Source organism: Monodon monoceros, unplaced genomic scaffold (genome assembly GCF_005190385.1).
Source record: "Monodon monoceros isolate NGI ecotype Baffin Bay Population unplaced genomic scaffold, NGI_Narwhal_1 Super_Scaffold_4, whole genome shotgun sequence".
NCBI lineage: Eukaryota > Metazoa > Chordata > Mammalia > Artiodactyla > Monodontidae > Monodon > Monodon monoceros.
Window position 1 is genome coordinate 11,113,178 of NW_021703781.1, and position 24,927 is coordinate 11,138,104.

The 24,927-nt window shown below is 43.3% G+C and overlaps 1 protein-coding gene across 8 annotated transcripts in view; it reads right to left on the reverse strand.

Annotated features, from left to right (window-relative positions):
- FAM13C (family with sequence similarity 13 member C) overlaps window positions 1-24,927 on the reverse strand; it is a 136,299-nt gene that overhangs the window by 28,593 nt on the left and 82,779 nt on the right. For all 8 annotated transcript variants that reach the window (XM_029200892.1, XM_029200890.1, XM_029200888.1 and 5 more), the window contains one exon: window positions 13,546-13,630. In XM_029200892.1, the coding sequence (XP_029056725.1) occupies window positions 13,546-13,630 (85 nt within the window). The remainder of the gene's footprint in view (window positions 1-13,545; window positions 13,631-24,927) is intronic.

Here is a 24,927-nt window from a genome sequence, read left to right on the forward strand (position 1 = left end):
GAAGTAAGTCAGAAAGAGAAAAACAAATACCGTATGCTAACACATATATATGGAATCTAAAAAGAAAAGAAAAATGGTTATGAAAAACCAAGGGGCAGGACAGGAACAAAGATGCAGACATAGAGGATGGACTTGAGGACATGGGGAGGGGGAAGGGTAAGCTGGGACGAAGTGAGAGAGTGGCATGGACATATATACACTACCTAATGTAAAGTAGATAGCTAGTGGGAAGCAGCCGCATAGCACAGGGAGATCAGCTCAGTACTTTGTGACCACCTAGAGGGGTGGGATAGGGAGGGTGGGAGGGAGATGCAAGAGGGAGGGGATATGGGGATATATGTATATGTATAGCTGATTCACTTTGTTATAAAGCAGAAACTAACACACCATTGTAAAGCAATTATACTCTAATAAAAGTGTTAGGGCTTCCCTGGTGGCGCAGTGGTTGACAGTCCGCCTGCCGATGCAGGGGACGCGGGTTCGTGCCCCGGTCCGGGAAGATCCCACATGCCTCGGAGCGGCTGGGCCTGTGAGCCATGGCCGCTGAGCCTGCGCGTCCGGAGCCTGTGCTCCGTAACGGGAGAGCCCACAACAATGAGAGGCCTGCGTACCACCAAAAAAAAAAAGTTAAAAAAAACCCGGTAATCTGGTAATGCCTGAGCTCTTTGTCTAAACTAACCATTTGAGTCGAGTAGTGGCTTAATTAAATCAGTGGGTGCATGCCTATGTGTGCGCATTTGTGTAGACAGGATTATTGAGATCTTTGCTCAGAAGAGACCAGGGTAGATTCAGAGCCAACCAGCGTTGCTGCCACCCTGGGAACAGAGCCCAGGCCACCACTTACAGACCCTGCTCCCCAACAGGAAGAAGCTTATGGCAATATTAAACTCGGGTGGCTTCTGATGGGACCCTGGGAGCACACCGCTTTTTCTTCCAAAGAAAGGCGCAACTTGCCAGAGCCCATGCTGTGATGCACCATGCTTTAGAGGGAGGGCCTGGGAGCCAGGGCTCGGGGTGCCCATACTTTCTTGTGGGGCTCCAGCAAGTTCACTGACCTCTCTCTGTGTCTGTGTTTGGACCACCTGACAGGGCTGTGACAGGAAAGTCAAAGGAGATCTGCTGTACAACCTCATGCCTTTAGTTAGCAGTACTGTATTATACACGTAAAAAGTTGTTAGGAATGTACATCTCATGTTAAGTGTTCTTACCACAATAAAAAAATTGTTTTCTTTTATCCTTCTTTGTATTTTCTACAATTTCTGTAATGAATGTCTTAATTGTATAGGAAGAAAAAAACCAATAAAAGTTAATATAAAAATTTGGAAAAAAAAAATGCATTCCTCGGAAGAGAAGTGAGAAACAACCCCACGGGCAGAACAAGAGAGAACAAAGACTGTGAATTTGAATCTCAGGTCCACCACCTGTTAAGAGGCACTTGAGCAAAAATGGGCCTTTTTAAACCCCAGTTTCTTCGTCTGTAAAATGGGGAGAATAAGACTAAGGGAGGCCTCTCCCTGCCTCTCAAGACTAGGGGAGGATGAAATAGGAAAACTGTATCCCCTACAAATTTTTGCCATATCCACATAAACCTATTTTTAATATATATGTATATATGTATGTTATGTGTGTATATATGTGTTTATGTGTATATATATAATCTTAATTTCTTTGTTTTAATTTCTTTTTTATTGAAGTATAGTTGATTTACAATGTTGTGTTAGTTTTAGGTGTACAACAGTGATTCAGTTATTCTTTTTCAGATTCTTTTCCCATACAGGTTATTACAAAATATTGAGTATAGTCCCCCATGCTATACAGTAGGTCCTTGTTGTTTATCTATTTTATATATAGTAGTGTGTATATGTTACTCCCAAATTCCTAATTTATCTCTCCCCCTTATAATATATATAAGATTATATATTAAATACAATCTTAATTTCAACCTACAGTTTTCCCAAATGTCAGCTTCATCTTAGGCAATAATGGCCAAGAAGTCATAAATGTGATGTGCTAGTTACATTTCTTTAACTAATACACATTAAAATAAATTCCTATTAAAACAACGTTCACCCATGCATCCTTTGTAGAGCATATTTGGCTAAACATTGAGATAAGGCGCAGAAACTGCTATATCGGTAACCATGAGAACCATCATTTTAACAATTATTAATATCAACATAAGGAAGTTGAATATTATCTTCTCTTACTGACCACCAACTCCACTAGGAGTCCTTATGGGGTTAATGTGGGAAATGAGAACCAATACACCCTCAACATATTGTACCTCCTACCAGGTATTTATAAATAAGTAAGAATAATAATCATATCTAATACTTATGCAGTGAGTCACTATGTCCTCAAGCTTGTAATAAGAGTTTTTGCCAAGTATTTAATCTTCGTAATAACCACAGGAGGCTGGGAGTAATGTGATCTGCGTTTTAATTTCAGGAGGGAAGGTGGTATGACTACGTGAGCTCCAGTCAGGGAGGGTTTGACCAATGCCCGTGGTAGAAGACTCCACATCTCCGACCTTGGAGGCCAGAGAGTATTTCTAGCAGGCCACTCACTGAGCAATAGGGACCACAGCTTAGAGAAGTCATTATCATCAGGTGTGAAGGCCAGAGCCCACTTCTGATCTGGGTGCAACCCCAGGCAGGAACAGATGCTGTATTACAGCTGTTAAATGAATCAGTCAGATTTTAAAAAACATTTTTCTAATGTGAATTTTTAAGTGATTCAAATGTAAATCAACTATACTTCAATTAAAAAATTTAACTAAAAAGTAAATTAATAAATTAAGTGATTTAAAGTTTAAATAAATCTCTATCTGCAACCATCTGAGATGGACTGCTGAGATGAGTCACAAATTAGCCACAGGCTTGTGGGTTTGTTAATTTGCACTTTTGGGTTTACCCATCATGGTGGACCCATAGGCAGCATTCAGATACATTCCAAAATGCCAAACATCATGCCTTGGATGGTATTACAACGCCATGCCTTTGACGGTATTAAAAACTAAATGAGTCAGAAACGTGTACATGATTTTAATGAGGCTCAAGCATCAGAGTTCTCGGCCAGCCTCACACAAAAAGGGCCACCAAAATAAAACCAAAAAACAACTCAGAAACATCTGATGGATACACAATGGATTTAGTTGTAGGTGTGTTGAATTTAAGTTGAATTTAACCTAAGGCACTAATAGTTCACAAGAGAGAGAATATAGGTAGCCTGATGTCATCCCAGTAACTAAGCCTGGGGAAACAGATGGGCCTGCTTGCTCAGAGACCACTGAGAGGAAAGCAGTATCTCTGAGGTTAGGATGGGTGGGTAGGAATGAGAGCAGATGAAGACGGATTTCTGGTAGATGAGGCCGACTGAGCCACCGAGTGGGACAAGATTGGCACTCCAAGCAGGCTTCTATGTGCCAGCTTCCGTGAAGGACCACCAAAACATCAGTGAGCTAGAGGGGTGAGGAATTTGTCACCGTGAAAACAGGGGTTGGCTCCATGGCAAGCATCCTGCAGATCCCAAGAGGCAGTTTGACATCATGAATAAAAGCATGGGCTGTAGTTTCAGAAACACCTGGATTCAAGTCCCAATTTTGTCAGATGTGTGACCTGAGACCCATTATTCAATCTTTTTCAATCTCAGTTCTCCCATCTGTTTCAGTGAAAATGACATCAGTATAAATAAATTGCTGGAAGGATTTTAAAAAGATAAGGAATCTCAAGGGCTTCATATAGTGCCTGGGGGACAGGGCATAATAATAACTCACCAATAAATGACAGCTGTTGTTGTTTATATTTATGGTGGTACCTTTGACCTAGTTAGGGAATTAAAGAGGGGAGCCGAAGGGGAAAATGAGTTCAGTTCTGGATGCACTGAGTTAAGAGGCACTTTTGGTCATCTAGGTGGAGGTGCCCAATAGCCCCTATATACGTGTAGGTGTGCAGCTCAAGAGACATAATCTAACTGCGTCCGACCTCATCATACACTGCCCTGTTTAAACACCCCTTCCGGAGTAGGGGCTGAGACGGTGAGCGCCATTTTTGTTTTGAAGGAGCCAATGTACTGATTTCAATTAAAATGAACAACCGGTAGATTAGAGCACTGGGTTAGCTGGGCAATGAGAAATTCCAAAATCCTTCCTGAAAACCAGAAAGCTACATGGATCAAGCAGCCTCAGCTCAGATCTAAACTTATTCCTTGCCTCTGCATTTTTGACGACAATCTTCTATTTAAATTTCCATCAGTAAATAGAGATCCAGGCTTTAGGTTTTTGAGTAGTTCTTAAGACAAACTTAATACTATCATTCCTGTTCCCTAGAGAATTATGGAAAGACAATTTTGGAATATTGTTTTCTTGAGTCACTGCTATTATTTCTAACATATGCAACGCTTTTTGCCAAGTAAACGTAACATTTAAATCACAGAAATACATAAATACATAAATCTTCAGGGTACACTGTCACTGATTATTTTAGAAGTCCAATAATAACGTCTTTGCACTCTGATAAAGAGACTTTTGCAGTTCTTTTTAAGTATTTTCACTGTCTCAATAGTAGAAATAAGGAATAAATGACCTCCAGTTTAAAAAAGGTAGTATCAACGAAGGCCCAAGCAAAGGAAGATCACAGTTTCATTTTGGGAGGTGTAAACGATTTGAACTCACCCAAATTTTCAGTATTATAGTGATATTCAATAAATTTAAGTGTCTAGATGAAACTTAATAACTATCTTAAATATGCTTTCATTTCACATGGAAACTGGCTTAGCAAAGTAAAGTGCCAAGGGAAAAGGAGGGTGTAGAGACCTCTAGATTGAATGGAGACAGAGGAAGACAACGCGGCAAGGTAGTGGGTGAGAAAGACGAGGAGCCGGAAAGCTGTGGGAGAAGAAGAAAAACACAGACACCACGATGGTGAGGGTGGGTGAGAAGGCAGGGTGACAAAGGCTGAGCTCTTTCTCAGGAAACAGGCGGTGGAAGCAAACCTCTAGCCCGAGGCAGACTGAGGTCTTTGCACGTTAGTGACTTCTACCAGAACTCAGAACCGTGCTGTGGGCTACAGTAGTGTGAGCCACACTGAGGACAGGGTCAGGTCGCCAGATCTCTGTTGTATGGGGAAAGGGAAGAAGTCTATTCTTTGCATTGTTCTGGAGGAGCACATATGAGGCAGGAATCATTCATATTTTTGGAAGCAGTTTCTACACAGCACCAAACCAAATGCACCACTTGGGGAGAAAAGAAGAAGTGATCTTCCAGACAAATCTACTGAGCGACTACATGAATGCCTACACTTTCCTCTGATTATTCAAGACTTAACTTCTCTGCCTATATGCACACTGTCGAAGAACCACTGAGAAATAACCAAGGGAAATAAATGGCCGATGGTGTCTCATCTCTGAAAACATCTTTTCCCCTCCCTGTGTCACAAAAGTGGAGCGGAGTGCTCAGCTAGGCTGTGAGGGTGGGGAAGGGGAAGAAAGAGCAAATATCACTCATGATAGGGCCCAAGATTCAGAAGTACCCTGCCGGTACAGAGAGAAGGCTGGGTGCCGGGATGTGATCATTTCTCAGCCCAAACAACTTTCCGTGTCTTCTAGTTGATTCCTGTGCAACTGATCACCTCAGCGGGAAAGCTGAGAAAAATCTGCTGGGAAGGTAACAAGGGCCATTTTCAAAAGAGGCTTTTCATTTACGAGCAGACGTGCTTTGAAAAGCAAAAGGGAACTTATATACAAAGCAAACAGGAAGACTACGGAAAGGAATTCCAACCTTGGCTGCAGGCCGTATCTTCACAGGCTCGTTCAATGTCAGTAAGGAAAAATTAATCAGAAAAAGTTGGACCCACAGTTCCACATAGAGACGTGGAAAAGTATAATTCTAGGTTCCTGGAAGAGTCAGAAGAGGTTGTCCACTTTGGGTCTGGGGGCTGTTCAGGGCAGTGTCAGACACTGAGCATCTAGGCAAACTGTCTGATCACTTCTAGACTCCTTCATAAGCATGAAAGAATAACCAGAAAGAAAGGTATTTAAATGACTGTAATATACGAGAAATTATGTGCGCATATGAGAACTCTCTGTACTGTATGCTTGATTTTCTATAAACCTAAAACCTCTTAAAAATAAAATCTATTAATTAAAAAACTAACATGTCTATAAGCCCACTGGTTAAAAGCCTGGGCTATGGAGTCAGAGCCCTGGGCTTGGTCCAAGATGCCACTTACTAACAGCTATTAGGTCCTTGGCCAGATGAGCCTCTTCACACTCAGAATCCTTTGTAAAATGTGTGGCGAAGACAAATAGGACAATACGTACACCACTGTCCTCGGCCTGTCTTAACAACTGAATTAAAAAAATTTTTTTAATAATCACCTGGTGGTTTAGGTCACAGGACTGATTTTTTCCTTCCTTATAAGGCAGTTATAGAAATGGCATCAGAGAATTATACTGTCATCTATGAATTTTGAAATCATTTTTTAAAATGCTCTATTTGGAAAACAAGGGGTTAATGTGAAGCTCCCTCTTTCAGAAACTATGAAGATGGCGATAAAAGCATCAGAGAAAAATTATTAACAGTAAAGATCTTTTCCAACCAAGTTATGTCATAGGTTTAGCACAGGATAGATTTTATGGTAACAAATGTAGTTTCACCTTTAATAAGAGGTAGTTACTCAACCATCAGCATTGTAGATTATCACTGTTATAAATACCTTTTGCTTAAGAGAACTAGTGTAATGTCAATCAAATGCAGGACTCTAGAGAGGATCTAGGGAATAAACAGTACTAAATGTCATTTCCACACCTTGAAAGTCATTAGAAATTATGATAGAATAGACACTTAAAGACAAATGCAAGCATTACCAACTGGAGGAAAGGCATATAAGCTCTGAATGCCCAGCTTTTAAAATAATGGTGGCTGACATTTACTGAGCATTTACCACAAGTGATGTGTTAAGACCTTGATAGGTATTATGCTATGTCATCCTCACAACAACCCTAAAAAGTAGATACTATCCTTTTTCCCTTTTTAAAGAAAAGGAAACTGTGGCAGAGAGGTCATATAACCTGTACAAGATCACCCAATGAGCACCTCAGGTTCTACAAAGAGCTATGTTTCTGAACAAAGCAGAGCCAATGAATATAATTTATTTGGGCTTTCAAGAAGTCTATGGCATGGTGTTCATACCAAGAGTTATTTAAAAATAAAACCAAATGATGATTGGGCTAAATGTTTTGTAATGGATAAAAAATTCACTTACTAATATGCCCCAAAGAAAGAGCTGAATTAGTATCTTGATGACAGATGTGTCAGTACTAATCCTTGCAGACGGATCCTGGATTAACCTTATTTCACATTTCAGAAATCACCCTGAAGTGGAAATAGAGTCCCAAGTCTAAGTTTGTGGATGACGTTAGTATTTTTCAAAGAGTAAAATGCAAAGCAACCACAGAAGAAGCTCACAAACCATGAGGCAGCTCCACAGCGGCAGATGACCTTCACTGTGGGCCAGCAGGCTCTTCCGCTGGACAACACTAAGCCATCTACACCTAACACACAAGAAGCACTGGACTATTAGTTTTATGGGAAATGGGATTTTTGGAGCTCTTATAGACTATATTGATACGACAAAAAGGTCTAGAAGACAGTGTACATTTCTAGGAAGAGTATGGAAAGCAATCCAACAAGCATAATTACTTTGTAACTAGTTTATGAAACACTCCCGCTGCCCATATTTTTTAGGTATTAATTCATCTTTTATTGAGATCACTGTAGTTTCACATGTAGTTGTGAGAAACAATAGATCGCTTGTACGCTTTGCCCAGTTTCCCCCAATAGTATCATTTTGCAAAAGTATAGGACCTATGCCCATATTTACAAACAAAATTCTACTACTCGACTCCATCTGGAAAACACTATGCAGGTCAGGGAAATACACATGAAGAAAGGCACAGGGGCCTAGAGATGGTTAAGATCAGAGGAGCTGAAATGACTATAGGAACAGAGGGGCTGCAATAGGTTAACCAACTACAAATCTAGATGCCTCCACTCTAACAAAACAAAGTCAGGGATGGATTTTTAAAATGACTTTAAAACCTATTAGTTATACAGAGGGCACATAGGCTGTCTTTGGGCTTAATTTCAGATTCTAGAATATTAGAATCATGTGGACTTAACATTTAGACAGGATGGCAAATGATATCGTGTGAAACACTTAGACCACAGAGTCTGATTGAGGAAACTCCCCCAACTCCTCCCCTTTCCTCCCAACCCCCCACCACTCAGTACTGTGGGACCGCCCACAAGTTACATTAACTCCCTAAGTTCATTTCCTCATCTTTCATCTGGGGATAATAATGGCACCTTCCTCCTAGGGTGGTTATGGCCATAAAGTAAGAAAATTCATGCAACAATGCCTGGTGCAAATGAAGAGGTTATTGTTAGCTAAGGTTGGTATTATTCATTTAAAGACCTTTAAAGCACGGTTTCTAAACTTTGGCACTCTTGACATTTTGCACCAGATAACAATTTGTTGCGGCAGTGTTGGGGCAAGGGGTGTCTTGTACATTGCAGGGTGTTTACCAGCACCCTTGGACTCTACCCACTAGATGCCAGTAGCACTCACACTCCAGCTGTGACAAGAAAATAATGTCTCCAGATATTGCCAAATGTCCTGAAGGGGGCAAAAAAACAAAAACAACAAACAAACAAACAAAAACACCCAGGTTGAAAACCACTGACTGCTGTTTTAAAGGAACCAGTTTAGGACAAGAAGATGAAGTACTACTTTCTACAGTGACAGCCATTTTCTAGTTAAAGCAACCAGTGCTATATACTAAAAACATAAAAAGGTTCAAGAAGGATTTAGAAATAACACACACACACAAACTCAATGTATAAAGTTTCTAAAAAACATTTGGAATCTGGGTACTTCTGATGCTGAGGTAATATAGACTCCCTCTTATTGATTTTAAAAGACTGTCTGGGGCTGCTGCCAGATAGGATGAGACATTATGTGGATGATCAGACCCACCTCGTAGGAGACCTGAGATGCTCCCTGTTCCTGAAACCCAATTATAAACTGCACCTGCAGCAAAAACCCCTTTCGTGGAGCCCTTGGAGGGTACTGAGTTCCACAAAGTGTTCCTGAATCTCCCTGAACATCAGAATCATCAAGGGGAGCTTTTCAAATGTGGAAAGTTTCAGGCCTCATCTCTACGTTTTAATTTTGCATCTTAGGGTGGGGAGCCCAGACATCTGTACGTTTAATAAGCACTGCCAAGTAATTGGGAACATCTGGTCAGATAGACAGTGTCTTAAAATACGACAGAGAAGGTCAGGCTCTCTTCGAGTCTGCCCCATTTCAACTTCAACCTTAGGAAGAGACCTACAGACCATACAGTATTCTTTATGGGAATAATTATAGACCGTACCTAGATATACTACATTAGTGCTTTCAATCAACGTTAGCAACAAGGCTTTTACCCAAATGGAAAGTTCAATGTGAAAGTCAAGATTTTATAATAAAATAATTAATTAGGTATTGCTTTAGAATTACTACTTACAGTAATAAGTCTTCAGTTATCTCCAGTGACAGCTTTTGCTAAAAATTCCATCACCTGTGCTCAGACAGAACAGGGGTTACTATGCTTAGTCATGGGGAGCAACGTCAAATGGTCCTTGTACATACGTTGGAAATGAAAACTGGTGAAAAGACAATCCTCATTCCATTTTCCCATCAACACCACCAGAATAGATGCTTACTAATGTCTGGTGGAAACATTTGCTTCAGCTGTAAGAGAGGGCTGCTGATTCAGTTAGAGGAATTTGAGCCTCGCTATCATGTGGGTTTCCATCTCGCATTATGCGGTTTGCAACCTAGAGGTAGGGTGACCAGCTGTCCTGGATTGCCTGGAATTGAGGACTTCCCAGCATGCGGAATTTTTAGTGCTAAAACTGGGGCAGTTGGTTACCCTTTGTACAGTCCCAAAGCTGCCTTGCAGCTGGTACCTTCTGTATCCCTTTTCTCTAAAGCCCTCTACATCCCTCAGATCTGTCCCTGTCCCCAGCCCGCCCATCTCGAGCTCTAGCTTGAGCACCTTTCTCCTGAAGTGAATGGACTGAGCCAACTGGTCACAGACCCTAAGGTATAAGTCCATGTGGTCTGTGAGCTTCTTTCCATAGATGAAACTGAGTCAAAGAAAACCTAAGAGAACCTGACCTTCTTTCTCTCTGAATTCAAGACACTGTCCACTTAAATAGTGGCTCCCAATGCTCAAGAATGTTTACGAAATATAAAGACTCCAGGACTTCCAACCCTAGACGGTCTAGAGATGAGGACCGAAAATCCCCAGGTATAAAAGCTTGCTGATAATTGTGATGTGCGGGCAGGTTCAGGAGCACTCTCTAGAACACAGTGTCCCTTCGGGGTGCCATAAAATCTGCTCTTGCTGCAAGTGCAGTTTGTAATTGGATTTCTAGAACAAGGGAGCATCTCAGGTATTTTACTAGGTGAGACTAATCTTTGTATCCTGTAAACTCAAGTTAAAACACAATATTCGATCTCAAGACATAGAGAATACGGTACTTTGCTCAGACCAGCATTTCAGATGCCCCCTGCAAAAGTTAAACAACTTCAGGGACTTCCCTGGTGGTCCAGTGGTTAGGGACTTGGTGCTTCCACTGCCAAGGGCCTGGATTCAATCCCTGGCTGGGGACCTAAGATCCCGTAAGCCATGTGGCACGGCCCAAAAAAATTAAAATAAATTAAAAAATTAAAAATCTAACCTTGACTTTTAAAGAAAAGTTAAACAACTTTACTTAAGTCATGCCTTAAATCAAGTCGAAAGTAAGGTTGAAACCTACTTAAATCACAAGTTTTATTTCTGAATGTTTGCTTTGAATGGTTAATTAGTAGCATATTATATCCAGATATTCCTGTAAAAATCCCTTGTTGGATTTTGTCCTTCTTATACCAAATATTCACATCAACAATTACTAATCCAATATTTATAGACATCTAAGGCCCAGGGCTAGATTCTAGACTTTAAGAGAAAAAAAAATTTTTTAAGTTACTGTAGTCTTTTACAGAGTTACGACATCTGTGCTCATCTATGCAACCACACTATTATCAGGGCTTTACGCACACACACACAAAACTATAGTTTCCAGGTGTTCAAAGATCACTCAAGAAATCCATTCACAGGCCCCGAGTTAAGAACAGCTGATCGAATATGAGCATAAATTTCTCCCTTCTGAGTGACACGTGGACTAGAAAATGCAGGGCCTTCCTAGAAGAGTGTGTCTTGGAAGCCAGTGAGACCACACTATCCCATAAATTGAACTGTGAAAGCCTCTTTCAAATGCTGATCACTTTGGCAATATTCCTGCCAAATGAAGAAACTCCTTAGGTCCCTGAAAACATCTAGAGTAGGTGGTTTATAGATTGTGTCAAAGGTATATTTTTTAAATAAAATTACAGTGAAACATGGGTGAAATAAAGCATTCCAAGGTCCAAAATCGAGGCTGGGACTTCTTCACTTTCCCTGCATCAATTCCCATGCAGTCAGTTTAGCTAAACGAGACTCCTTATTCATAAGCTCTGCAAAGGCCAAAAACATCAGGATAGGTTTTATCTTTGAAAACTTGCAGGAGCTGAAGAAATGTTCTTGCCTAGTGCACGTGTGCACTTGTGCGTGTGCGTGCGTGCACACACACACACACACACACACACACCAGAGTGGAAACCTCTCTTTTTCATAAACTCTCTTGGAAGGACTCTGGCGTATCTCAGATTCACCTACATTTTGGAAAATCCAGCATCCAGCCTACAGGCCTCCTCTGTAAAGAGACTTTTGCCCATTTCTGCCATTTGACACCTAACATGGAATATATTGATGGTTCCTCTGTGTGGGTGATCCCTACATAAACTTAGTACATATTTCTATTTTATAAAGAATGTGTTAATAAGTTTATTCAAAATCCCGTCCATCCAGAATGAGAAAACGTAAAACTATTATTGACCTTTGGAAAAAATAAGACACATACACATAAAAGTCATGCTAAAATATGTATATATACACATATATGTATATGTGTGTGTGTATATATCTATATATGTATCTCCATATCCAACAGGCAGCAAATATTTTATTAAACAGCCTTTGCCAGATACTTGTGAAGCTATACAAAGCAGCAGATAATTCAAAAGTTAATTTGTATTTGGCTTGGGACTTCTCTATGTGTTTTGTATGCTGTTTACAGGGTGTGGAATATGGGGTTGGTAGAAGAAGAAGGGCATTGTCTAATAATCTGACTCCAATCCCTAACTGGCTTGACACTGGCTCCTACCTGATTGTACTTGCATCTCATCCAAACACAATGGCCAACAGAGCAGAGGAGCTCACCAGGCAACAAGGACAGCCAACTGGCTACCTGCATCCATAGGGAAGTAATTTGCCACTTACCAGGAGGGCCACACTAGGCCTCAGTGTCCTTACTATGAATAGTATTATTTCACAGGTTTAAGGATTTAAATTAACAGCTATGAAGTGCTTAGAACAGTGCCTGGATCACAGAAAGTCTTCCATAATAATAGTAGCTACTATTACTAGCTATTATTAGCCACTGTTATTAATACATATTCAAACACTGGAGATGGCTGTTCTGCCTACTTAGATCATGTGGGTCTGTTTTAAACAGTAATATCTTCAATGCACTATTGCTAATGGTATGGATACAGATTACCTTTGTAAATCTCTTCCTTCAACTCCTGGAGATAAAGGACATCTCATGAAGCAAGCTCACCTAAGCCTATTTCTACCATCCACTCAGAAACCAGTGTGCAAACCTCTGACCCACTGATGTTAGAAAAGATAAGCTGTGCTCTCATTCCTGCCCATATAAATTTAGTACTTCTTTCCCATCAAAGTCTTCCTGGGAGCATTGATTTGCGTTCTGCTTGCTAGCCAACCTACTATCTCCGAGATTAAAACTAGAGAAACTAACAGCCAAATGAGACCCAAGTTTGAGACTTTTCAACACAGAAATTAATGCTAAAAAAATGAGACAGAAAAAGACAATATAGCATTGGAAGGAGCTGTGTCACTCACCTCCACCTTCCCTGGGGTGATGGATCATCCTACAAGCAGTTAACAGAAGAAACGAAGTAGCAATGTTGAAACTCCCCTAATCCCTCAAAAATATCATGAGCTGAGTCTCAAGACAGCACAGATGATCTAAATCCAGTGACATATAAACATGCCACTTGTGTGTCACAGGAGACCAAATAGGAAAAACGAAGACCAGGTATTACGGGTGCTTTTCACCTGACACCATCTCTGGAAGTCTGACCCTTGGCCCCCAGCTAGAGAGGGAGATGTAGATTCCAGCACATCTTCATTCCTCCTGCCCCCGCCCCCACTCAGCTCCCCGGTGCACCAGGCACTATTTCCCACGGGGCCAGGTTTAGGAGAAGCAGCAAGACGTAGAACTACCCTGACAGTACAGAGGGGGAGCCCGCCCCCTCGAGCCCAGGCTCTTACCTGTGGCATCTGCCCCCTCAGCAGGTGCACTCTGGCTGGATGCTGGGGCTGGATCCTTGACTCCGTGCACCTGAGCGGCTTCTTCCTGGTATGTCAAAAAGGCAGAGCACAGATCAGTTTCCAGGGCTTGGAGCTTCAGCAAGGGATTCTGCCAGCAAAAGCAGAACATCGGGCTGGCTCAGTTAGATCCTGAAGCAACGCTGGGTCTGCAGCTCCTTTCTCTGGCGCCTGGCAGGAAGGGGGTCTCGGCCTCAGCTGCTTCAGGCAGGGCTGGCTGTGCCGGCATCAGAGGCGTGCTCTTCCACAGGCAGTCTCTGTTTCTGCTTCATATCAATCCTAACGTATATTGATTACCTGTGACACACGGGACTGATGATTTCGTCAGCAAGAGACACTGCACCCGGAGAACCAGTCTGAGAAGGTATCTGCTTCCCCAGTGGTTGAGCCTTTACGCTTTGCAAGTGTTTCATTCATTGTGCTGACATCAGGAGCGAATGACATTAGGCCCCTCCCAGGCTACCATTCATAAAAGCCCGCAGCGCACACAGTGACTGCTGCAGAGGCCGCCTGGCAGCTGGGAGGTGCTTCGGGGCTCCCTTATCTGCATCTGCGTGTGGGGTGTGTGCGTGCCTGTAGGTGTGTAGGGGTGTGTGTGTGTGTGTGTGTGTCTGTACGTGTATCTTCTGAAGTTACTCTTTTCACATGGAATGGATACAGCTGCCTTTTACCAAGGACAGAGTGGAGGGATGGAGGGAGATGACCTTGGTCCCTTAGTCTGACCCAGCCACTGAGGGAGAAGCAGTTTACCATTCATCACTGCCAGCACAAACTCCCCACTCCCCCTCCTCCTTTCTCATTTTAAATTCCTCCAGCGGTTCTTAATAAGAGCAAAGTCAGACAGACTGACGCATGTATGCGTATGCTGCTGTGATGCAGACACCCCGGCAAATTCATTCCCCCAACCAGGTCAAAGTGAGTCATGCCGAGTCCCTGGCTGGGCCCCAGTCCCCTGCAACAGGGCAGCTCTGCAGGCCCCAGAGCTCCTGGTGGGGGACGGGGGGCTACCCGGAGTGGAGTCGTGTGTCCTTTTCCCTGCTCTGACCCTGCAACACACACATGCGCACACACGCACCCGAGCACCTGCTGACAGCCCGCCTTCATATAACCTATTCCCCACACACCCTCATAACCACCACTACATCCCACTCCAGACACACACCCCCAGACCATGGCCCACACATACCCTCACGCCCTATCACACACACACTCCGCCCCAGATGCACCCTCATTCCCATCTCCCACTCACACCCTACCCCACCCCTTGTGCCCTGACACCCTCACACCTTACCTCACATACACATCCACGCCCCGCACCTCCTCCCATCCCAACCCCTCCCCGCACACACACCCTCATCATGCTGTTGATGTGAGTACATATGAACCCACAGCGGTGTTTTAAAAGCTGCTCACTAAGAAGAGAAAAACAAATACCGTATGCTAACACATATATATGGAATCTAAAAAAAAAAAAAAAGAAAAAGAAAAAAAATGGTCAGAAGAACCTAGGAACAAGATGGGAATAAAGATGCAGACCAACTAGAGAATGGACTTGAAGATATGGGGAGAGGAAAGGGTAAGCTGGGACAAAGTGAGAGAGTGGCATGGACATATATATACTACCAAACGTAAAATAGATAGCTAGTGGGAAGCAGCCGCATAGCACAGGGAGATCAGCTCAGTGCTTTCTGACCACCTAGAGGGGTGGGATAGGGAGGGTGGGAGGGAGGGAGGGAGACACAAGAGGGAGGAGAGATGGGGATATATATATAGCTGATTCACTTTGTTATAAAGCAGAAACTAACACACCATTGTAAAGCAATTATACTTCAATAAAGATGTTAAAAAAAATAAGTAAAAAAATTTTAAAAAACAGCTGCTCACTGAGGAATGTCTTAAATCTGTTGTCTCTTGGCCAGTTTGAAAGCTGCAGGTCCCTCGCAGGCTCAGGACCCCTCCTCTGCTCAGCTCAGAGTTGGAGCAAGACCTAGTACAAACCTCCCTGTGCTCAGGGGCTGCTGCCTGGGAGCCCACAGCTTGGATGAAGCATCTGCCTGACACCAGGCCATTTTTTTATAGCTTCTTCTTCCTCTCTGGGATGTCTTCCCAGAAGCGAAGTGTGGAAGCAAGAGCCCAAGGCTACTGACAGGTGGTACAGAAGGAGCAAGGGCACCAAGTTTCTGGAAAGATTTAGTACCCAAGCATCTGGGAAGCAAAAAGAATGATTCCAGGCAAGCTTCCAACTGAAGGACTTTGGATATTGGAGTGACCTCTCAAAAAGAGCAAAACTACTCTGAAAATTAAGAAATAATGCCGTGAGAATGTAAGACGGTACAGCTGCAACAGCAAACAGTATGGTGGTTCCACAAACAGGTGTTTCTAAAAATAGGTAGTTCCTCAAATATGGTAATTCTGAAAACAGAACTACTGTATGATCCAGCAAACCCACTGAAAGAATTGAAAGCAGTGACTCTAACAGATATTTGTATACCCATGTTCACGGCAACATTATTCACAATAACCAAGAAATGTATTATGGACTGAACTGTCTCCCCCAAATTCATATATGAAGCCCTAACCCACAATGTAACTATATTTGGAGACAGGGCTTTTAAGATGCAATTAAGGTAAAATAAGGTCATAAGGGTGAGGCCCTAATCCAATATGACCAGTGCCCTTATAGAGAGAGAGACACCAGGGATGCACATACACAGAGGAAATGCCATGTGAGGACACAGTGAAAAGGCAGCCATCTGCAAGCCAAGGAGGAGGCTTCAGGAGAAACCAATTTTGCCAGCACCTTAATCTTGGACTTCTTACCTCCAGAACTGCAAGATAATAAATGCTGTTTCGGCCACCGAGCCTCTGGTATCTTTTTGTTAATGGCAGTCCTAACAGGGTATTAGCAGATTAATACAAGTTGGAAGCAACCCAAGTGTCCATCCGCAGATGAACTGATAAATAAAATGTGATATATACATACAGTGGAATGTTATTTAGCCTTAAAGAGGAAGAAAATTTTAACACACGCTACGACATGAATGGACCTTGAGGATATTATGCTAAGTGAAATAAGCCAGTCACAAAAGGACAAGTATCTAGAGCAGTGAAATTCATAGAGATGGCAAGTAGTATGGTGGCTGCCAGGGGCTGGTGGGGAAGGAAAGGGAGTTAGTGTTTAAAGGGTACAGAGTTTGAGGTTGGGAAGATAAATAAAGTTCTGGAGCCGGATGGTGGTGATGGTTGCACAACCGTGTGAATGTGCTTAATGCCACTGAACTGTATACTTTAGAATGGTTAAAACGTTAAATTTTATGTTATATCTATTTTACCACAATTTTAAAAAACAAAAAGTAAAAAACAAAGAAAACCAGTCCTTCTCTACATTTAGAGGGAGGACGTGGAACCAGCCACCTCCTGTAAACTCTACGTGCTCTTGTAGATTCTACAAAGCAGAGGAGGACACGGCCTTCACACCGAACCAGAGGCCATCTCTGCTACATACTATGCAGCTAACTTGGGGCAAGAATCTTGGCTATTCTAAGCCTTAGTTTCCTCATGCATAAAAAGAGGCAATAATGACAGTGACAGTGGCGCCTGCTCGAAGAGTTAAACAAGGCAAGGCACAGAGAGCACTTTGCACAGCATCAGCACGTGGGAAACACTCAAGCACTGGACTCCGTGGTTATTACGTTCATCTCCAAACCCCAGGGGCTGCTGGGCAGAGGGCTGCTGGTGTGGGAGGCCAGACCCCATAGCATCTCTTGACCTTGACTCATCACTCTACCCCCAGGGCCTCACTCTGCATCTGCCCAGGAAGGACCTGAGACTACGTGACTTGAAAGTTCCCTTCCAACTTTCCAGGAAAGAAAAGCAAACATGTCCGTGTACTGAGGCTGGTGCACAGAACCTGACAGAGTGGATGCTTGGAAGGTGTTTGTGGAACTGAAGCAAGTGTTCACACAACACAAATCAACAGCAAAGAATCTCACCGCAGAGGAGCTCGTCAGGTCACGTTCAGAGGACTCTCTCCTCCCCCAGAGAGTGGGGTGTAATGCTGAGACCCAGTTACCACTGGGAGTAGTCACAGGTGGTTCTCACCCGTCTTCCCGCCCTCCTCCTCCCTCACTTGTACTCATACCGAAACCGAACTGATGCTCCGAGCGTCGAAGGAGATCCATTTGCACAGCTGGTTTGTTCCTCTCTCAGACACCAGGTAGGAGGAAGCTTAAAGGAATGGGGGAGAGCAGAGTGGCAAATGGAACAGGAGAGAGGAGATGAAGGTCTCGAGGGACAAGAAGACATCCAAGGAGAAGGGAAAACATAAACTGCTGGAATTGAGGAGGCAGAATGGAAGAAACTCTGCTCACCGACTGTCATCAGCTATGTCCCTCCCCAACCCTCACTGACCCCTTACCTGAGGACCACCTGCTGTTCCTCAGCACAGGGACAGAGAGTGGAGGCTTGGATGCCCCGTGTGGGATGAAGCCTGGTGACCAGAGAACGCACGACAGGGGAAGCTGGAGGCTTTACCTATGAGCAATCTATGCCACCGTCACATACATGTCCTTCCAGTGGGCAACAGGAGGAATCCAGCCTGTCCCATCAGGGCTGAGCCCCACAGAGCCTCCCCTGAGAAGGCTGGAGCACTGCTTGCAACACACACGTGAGGGTCATGCCCCCAGCAGCTGTACCAGCACACGTGCAGCTCCCAGGCTCCGGCAGCTCTCAACGCACAAAGAGATACACTGGGCTCTGGAGCATGAGACTGATGTCAGCCCCTTCCTCATGGGGCTCCAGTCTAGTGGGGAGATGGCTACTACACTGTCATAGGGTGATGGAGGAAAGACACCACAAGCCTGCGGACAGAGTGAATAAGCAGCTGTTTCACTCTCCAACCTTGCCTGACTTGGTGACCTTTTATGCAGGAATGAGCTTTACCCCTACAGAAAAATGAAGGGCAGCCAACCCCTGTGGTCCCAGTGCTACCTCCGGCCCTTCTCTTGCTCGGGGGCCGCGGGGTGGGGGGGCTCCTGGTCCCTGGCAGGCTGCCCCCAGCCCCTCCCTTGAGGCCAGCCTGCCAGCTGGCTTTTCCAGGTTTACATCCAAAGTCTCCCTGAATGGGTCTCTACGATCTGCAGGAAAACTGAACAAAGGCTGATGGATCCTCTAAAGAACAATGCCTACCTCTGCTTCCCCAGTTCTCCCATCTGGTCATCAAAGAAACCAGAGATACGTCCATGAAACCTAGGTGTGGTTTTCTACAAGCTAATTTTTCTCTTTTACATAATGGAAAATATGCGACTTGTTTTAGAAAATACTCTACTCATTTTCTCTCCTCTACAATTACCGGGTCCCACTTTAGTTGGTTGGAATAGAACACCCACACAGGCTGGATGGTGGAATACTATTTTAGGATGCCTTTGTCTGCAATTCACCAGTTGCAGAGGAGAGACAGCTTACTTTTAATTTCTGTGAAGCGGTTTCGTGACCCTCTCCCATCCCTCTATCTATCCAAGAACTGTGCATTGATTCTCTGTGGCAAAATCAAACTGGAAATCTGCTCAAAACAGAGGATACAACAGGGTCCCAAACAATCCCATTTCTATTTACCACTCTCTTCCCTGAGCTTTCCTGTGTCCTGTGTAGGCTCCACCCCCAACACACACACACACACACACACACACACACACACACGCACACGCACGCACCCCACCCCTCCTTTCCATCTACTCCCTGCCCCTACCTCCCCAGGCCTTGAATTCAGCTGTAGTTGCTTCACAGTCAAATTTCCATCAAATCTTAAGCCAGTTCTGATTACCTCATCCAAAGAGGGCCCCCCAATTTCTCTTTCAGCATCTTGATTTTTTCCTTCCCAACACTCACTATAATATAGAATTTTATTTATTTCTCTACTTGTTTATTGGCTCCTTCCAGCTCCAGAAGGGCTGGAAGCATGCTGCCATTGTTCACGGCTGTGCCTAGCACAATGAGTAGAATAGGGGCCAACCATAAAAATCCTGCATTGAATATTACTGTTGTTTGCCTGGACCCTTTAGGCAGTACTTGGGAGGCCCTTCTGAGTATCCAATTTCAAGCCTCCTTGCTGCCCTGGTTCAGAAATTTTAAAATGCTTACGAATCACTGAGGAGTTTGTTAAAGACGTACGCTCCCAGGCAGGGACAGACACGGATTCTGTGGCCTGGGGCAGGGTCACTTAGATGCAGGAGGTCCAAGGTCCACACTTTGAGAAACACTGCCCTATTCCCTAGGGACTTGACCCACCCTAAATGCTGCCTTGGTTGCCTGTTTAGCGCTACCTGTCCCAGGAACAATAGCTTTTCCCTGACCTCCAGCCTTCTGACAGCCTCACTGGCCTCCAGCCCTGGTACCCCCTGAAACGGGACCTCCACATCAGGAAGTATAAAGTATGGGGTGCTCAGAAGCAAGGCAGTGTTACCTCCTGAACTACTGCTGCCGTCCTCTGGGTGTTCTTGCCAAAAGAAGTGGGACTTCCTCCAATGGTGATGGCTACAAAAAAACGCCAAATTCACCCCATCCCTAGGGACACTGGGTATTTGGCTAATCCCTGTGGGGCCTGTGTTGCTTATGTCCCAGTATGCTTTGCAGCCAAGTCTAACTGAAGACCAGTACACCTCGGCTCAGCCCATCCCAGCTTCCTCAGGATGGTCAGCCCTCACTGTCCTGCACTACCCAATGGAGAGATTCAATATAAGAGAACAAGCGATTCACTTCAAGTAGTCCTCTGTTAACAAGAGGATCCAGGTCTTATTCTGGTAATAGCGGCACTTCTTTCTTAAACAAGGGCAATCTTGCCACCACACATGATAACCCAAACCAAATTTCCTTCCAGCCAGATGATTAGATTTCAACCTAGGAAGAGGGAGTCGTGTACTTAGTTTTACCCGTTTGTGATATCCTCAATATGTTTACTTTATTAAATAAACAGTAAAAACAAGATGTTTGGGAGAGAATAGTATAGTTCTATAAACTCACGTTCTAAAACAGGACTCTGAGCTTTTCTACATGATAAGATGTGGATTTTCGAAAAATAGAATATGTCTCATTTTCAACTCATGGAATGGACTTCAATAGTTTCCCAAGGTCATAGTGATTGGTTCAAGAATGGGCTACAAGTCACAAGCCAGATACATGAGACTCAAGTATGGAACTTTATGGATCTAGAAAGGACTCCATTTCTACTGTGTGATAGGCAGAATCTTAAAGATGGCCCCCAAGATTCCTGTACCCTGGTTACTCAATCAAATACGAATTTAGATGCTGCTAAGAAGAGATTTTGCAGATATAATTAAAGTCCTAACTCAGGTGACCAAGGATACAGAGGTTGCTTGGATGGGCCTGATCCAATCAGGTGAGCCTTTTAAAAGCAGAGTGTTTCTTCCAGCTGGCAGAATACAACATCACAGAGATTTGGAGCACAGAAGGATTTGGTGCTGCTGGCTCAAAGGTGAAGGGGCCCATGTGAGAGGGAACGCAGGCAGTGTCTAGAAGCTGAGAGCTATCCCCCAGATGCTGACCAACAAGGAAATGGGGTCTACAGTCCTACAACCTCAAGGAAGTAAATTCAGGCAATGACCTGAATGAGCTTGGACATGGACTCTTCTCTGGAACCTCCAGATAAAAGTCTATCACAGCCAATGCCTTGTTTTCATTTTTGTGAGACCTTTAGCGGAGAATCCAATGGAGTCTACTCAAATTTATGACCTACATAACTGTGAGCTAATAAATGGATGTTTGAAGCTGTTAAGCTTTTGGGAATTCGTTTCACAGTAATAGAAAACTAATATACACTGGAATTACTAGCTGTAAGAACAGTGTGTCCCTAGAGAGGGTTGGTCAACCCAAAGGTAAGGTCAATACAGGAAAGCAGAATCAAAATGGAGAGAGACGGCATCTACATGACGAGTCTTTAATCCCTGGAACTAGCCATTTGTGAAGCCTATCCTGATCCTAAAGTTTCAGGCGTTTGAATCAATAAAATCCTGTTATTTATGAAAGCCAGCTTGAATTGACTTTCAGTCACAAGGAAAAAAACCCAGATACTGGAAAAAAAAATGATCAGTCAATTCTGATCTAAGGCCCAACCCTATAGACTGGGTTTACATTTCAATAGAAAAAGACAGCTGCCTATTCCTACAGAAAGAAATACCATTCAGCCAACTCAGGAGTATCAAGGGCCTAAATAAGCCTCTTGCTAGACCATTTTCTCAAAATTAAAACTATTTTGAGGGAGAAACACATCCGAAAAAAAACAGTAAGTACCATCTGGAGGTCTGCTATGGCTTGACGCCAAAACGTATCTATATGCTCAACTATGGATGGTAATAAAAAGACAATCAAATCCTTCACATGGAGACCCACACGTAGACATGTGCACATACACTCAAAAAGGGGCACAATTTGCCTCATTCCATCCGTCATGGGAACCTGTGACTAAATTCTACAAGGGATGGGAAAATGAAGAAAAACAAAAAAAGGTGGAATCAGTGAGTGTTAAAACTGAAAGCAGTCCTAGAGTTAACCCAATTCAAAACCTGCCTCAATTTCACAAATGAAAAACTACAAGAAGTTGATGGGATGCTTTATGATATGCAGTCTGGGAGTTGGAAAAAGTAGTAGGAGGACCCAATATGGCATGTTTTCTCAGGGAAGGGGAGACCCATTCATTTTCTTCATACATCTCTTATTTTGCTTAAATGAAACTGAAGCCAGGAATGCGATCCACTAGGATGTGGAGAGGGAAAACAATATTTTTTCTCATTTTATCCTTCAAGCAACTTTTTGAACTATTGATTGCTTATTGATTATATGGACATGGGGAAATGACTAAAACCAAGGATCAAGGCAGATTAGACATTGACGATCTCAGGTCTAGAATATTTTCCAGTCAGGATCTATGACACCCCAACAAATAATATCTTCTGATGTTTTACAGAGGCGGATATTTTCCAACCAGGATCCAGGGGACCCCAACAAATAAAATCTCCTGATGTCTTATAGAGGCAGAGTGTGAAAGTTCAGCTCAATGCCAGAATGGACACTTAATCAGGTTTTCAGAAACCAACTCCTATAGTATACTCCCAGAGACACCAAAACTCATGGAACGGAGAGGCAAGTCCTATCAAGGGACCCAAGGTCAAAAACTAGGAGCTTGAGACTGGCAGAAGAAAAGTGAGGCTGGCAGGAATCAGATCTATACTCACACCCAGTAGAAATAAGAAATGAGTTTTTCAGTTCACTGGGAAAGTACTGGGAACACACCCAGAGACAGATGCTCATAGGTAGCTATGTCACATCATGTATCACCTTACTACATACAGGAGAGCTCGGGTCAAGCACCAGCTCTGGAATCAAATATAGCTGAGCCCCATCTATCTGTGACAGAGCAAGTGGAATTAAGAAGTTTAAAAAGTAGATGTGAAATACGAGATGTGAAATTTGGAGAAAATATAAAGCACATATGTAACATCTTAAAATTGCTACAATCGACAATTACAACATTAGGGTCCATAGAAACATCTGGAAACTATTTGTGGACCATGCTTCTTACAATCCTCAAGAAACTGTTTTTTTACTTTAGACTTGCAAGCTGGAATGGAAGGAAGAAAGCAGATATGGAACTAGTGGGTTCTTTTTAAAGAAGTAGAAGGCTGTGTGTTGGAGGCTGTGGTGTATAAATAAAAGGGACAGGGGCTTCCCTGGTGGCGCAGGGGTTAAGAATCCGCCTGCCAATGCAGGGAACAAGGGTTCGAGCCCTGGTCTGGGAGGATCCCACAGGCCGCGGAGCAATTAAGCCCGTGGGCCACAACTACTGAGCCCATGCGCCGCAACTGCTGAGCCCACGTGCCTGGAGCTCGTGCTCCGCAACAAGAGAAGCCCGCACACCGCAACACAGTAGCCCCCCCCACCCCGTCGCAACTAGAGAAAGCCCGCGCACAGCAACGAAGGCCTAACGCAACCAAAAATAAATAAATAAATAAAATTTAAATAAAAGGGGCAAAGAGCAATGAAGATAGGTAACATAACAGAAAATTCTACCTTACACATCCACTTGGAGATGGAAGTAATACTCCTATAAAAAATCAGCTGTACAAAGAGACTGAAAGAGTTCATTTTCAAAAAGTACAATTAGTAGCAACGGATCATGAGTCCAAAACTAGAAACAACCATACAATGGGTTACAGCAAGGAGAGTGAAAGCTAAAACTACGTGCCAAACATGTATGAATCTCATAAACATAATACTGAGTAAATGAAACCAGACACAAAAGAGTACATACAGTCCATTTATAAAAAATTCAAAAAGAGACAAAACAAATCTACTTAAGTCCAAAGAACAGTTATCCTTATAGGGGAAGAGTGACCGGAAGGAATTAAATAAGGGTGCCTGGATGCTAATAATGTTCTGTTTCTTGATGCTGGTTACACACTTTGTGAGAATTCATCCAGCCATACACTTATGATACGTGCACTTTTCTATATGTATTTTCTATTTGCATTAAAAATATTAAGGTAGTATCTCCCACCTTTATTCCATAAGAGTCTGTGGCCTAAAGCAATGTTATTATGGGGTTATTCCATGAAAGAGTTTGGTGTTTTCTTAAGCTTGCGAAATGCTAGGCAAGACGGAGTTTAATATGTTCCCACTCTATACGACGTCTCCATCAATGAGTCTGAATGAGTCAACCCTCCCTCCATGGCCTTGGACCGTGAGCTGCCCCTGTTCAAGCTTTCCTAAGGTTTCCTCCAGCCCCCAAATCTTAGCCACAACGTGATCTGCACATCTGATTTATCCCGATTGGAACAACTGCACTTGAGCACATACTGTTATCAACCAGTCTGAATGAGCATCACCACTTTTTCATGGAAGAGCGCATACTTACAATATGGTGCTGACTGCTCTTTCAGAGACCTGTCTCCAATCAGCACTCCTGCACCCATGCAATCCCACAGCAGTGAACTAGCATATTTCATGTAATTTGCAAGTACAATAGCATGAAGGAATACAGAAAAGCAGATTTTCAGAGAGCGCATTATGCAGCTGTAATTTGAGAATGTTCAAGTCATCTTCACATTCTCACGGGGTTGCAGCTCACACATCAGAGTTTCTCCCAAATACTTGAAACCTATCACTACTTGACTCTTACAATCACCTCATTTTTCTAGTCACTTACGTCAAAACAAGTCAGTGCTTCTTTACAACCAGCATTTTGTTTATTCCCAGTGGGGCAAACAGCTGTGCTCACTGATTCAGGCTCTTGCCTTTTTTCTCTCAAACCTTTTT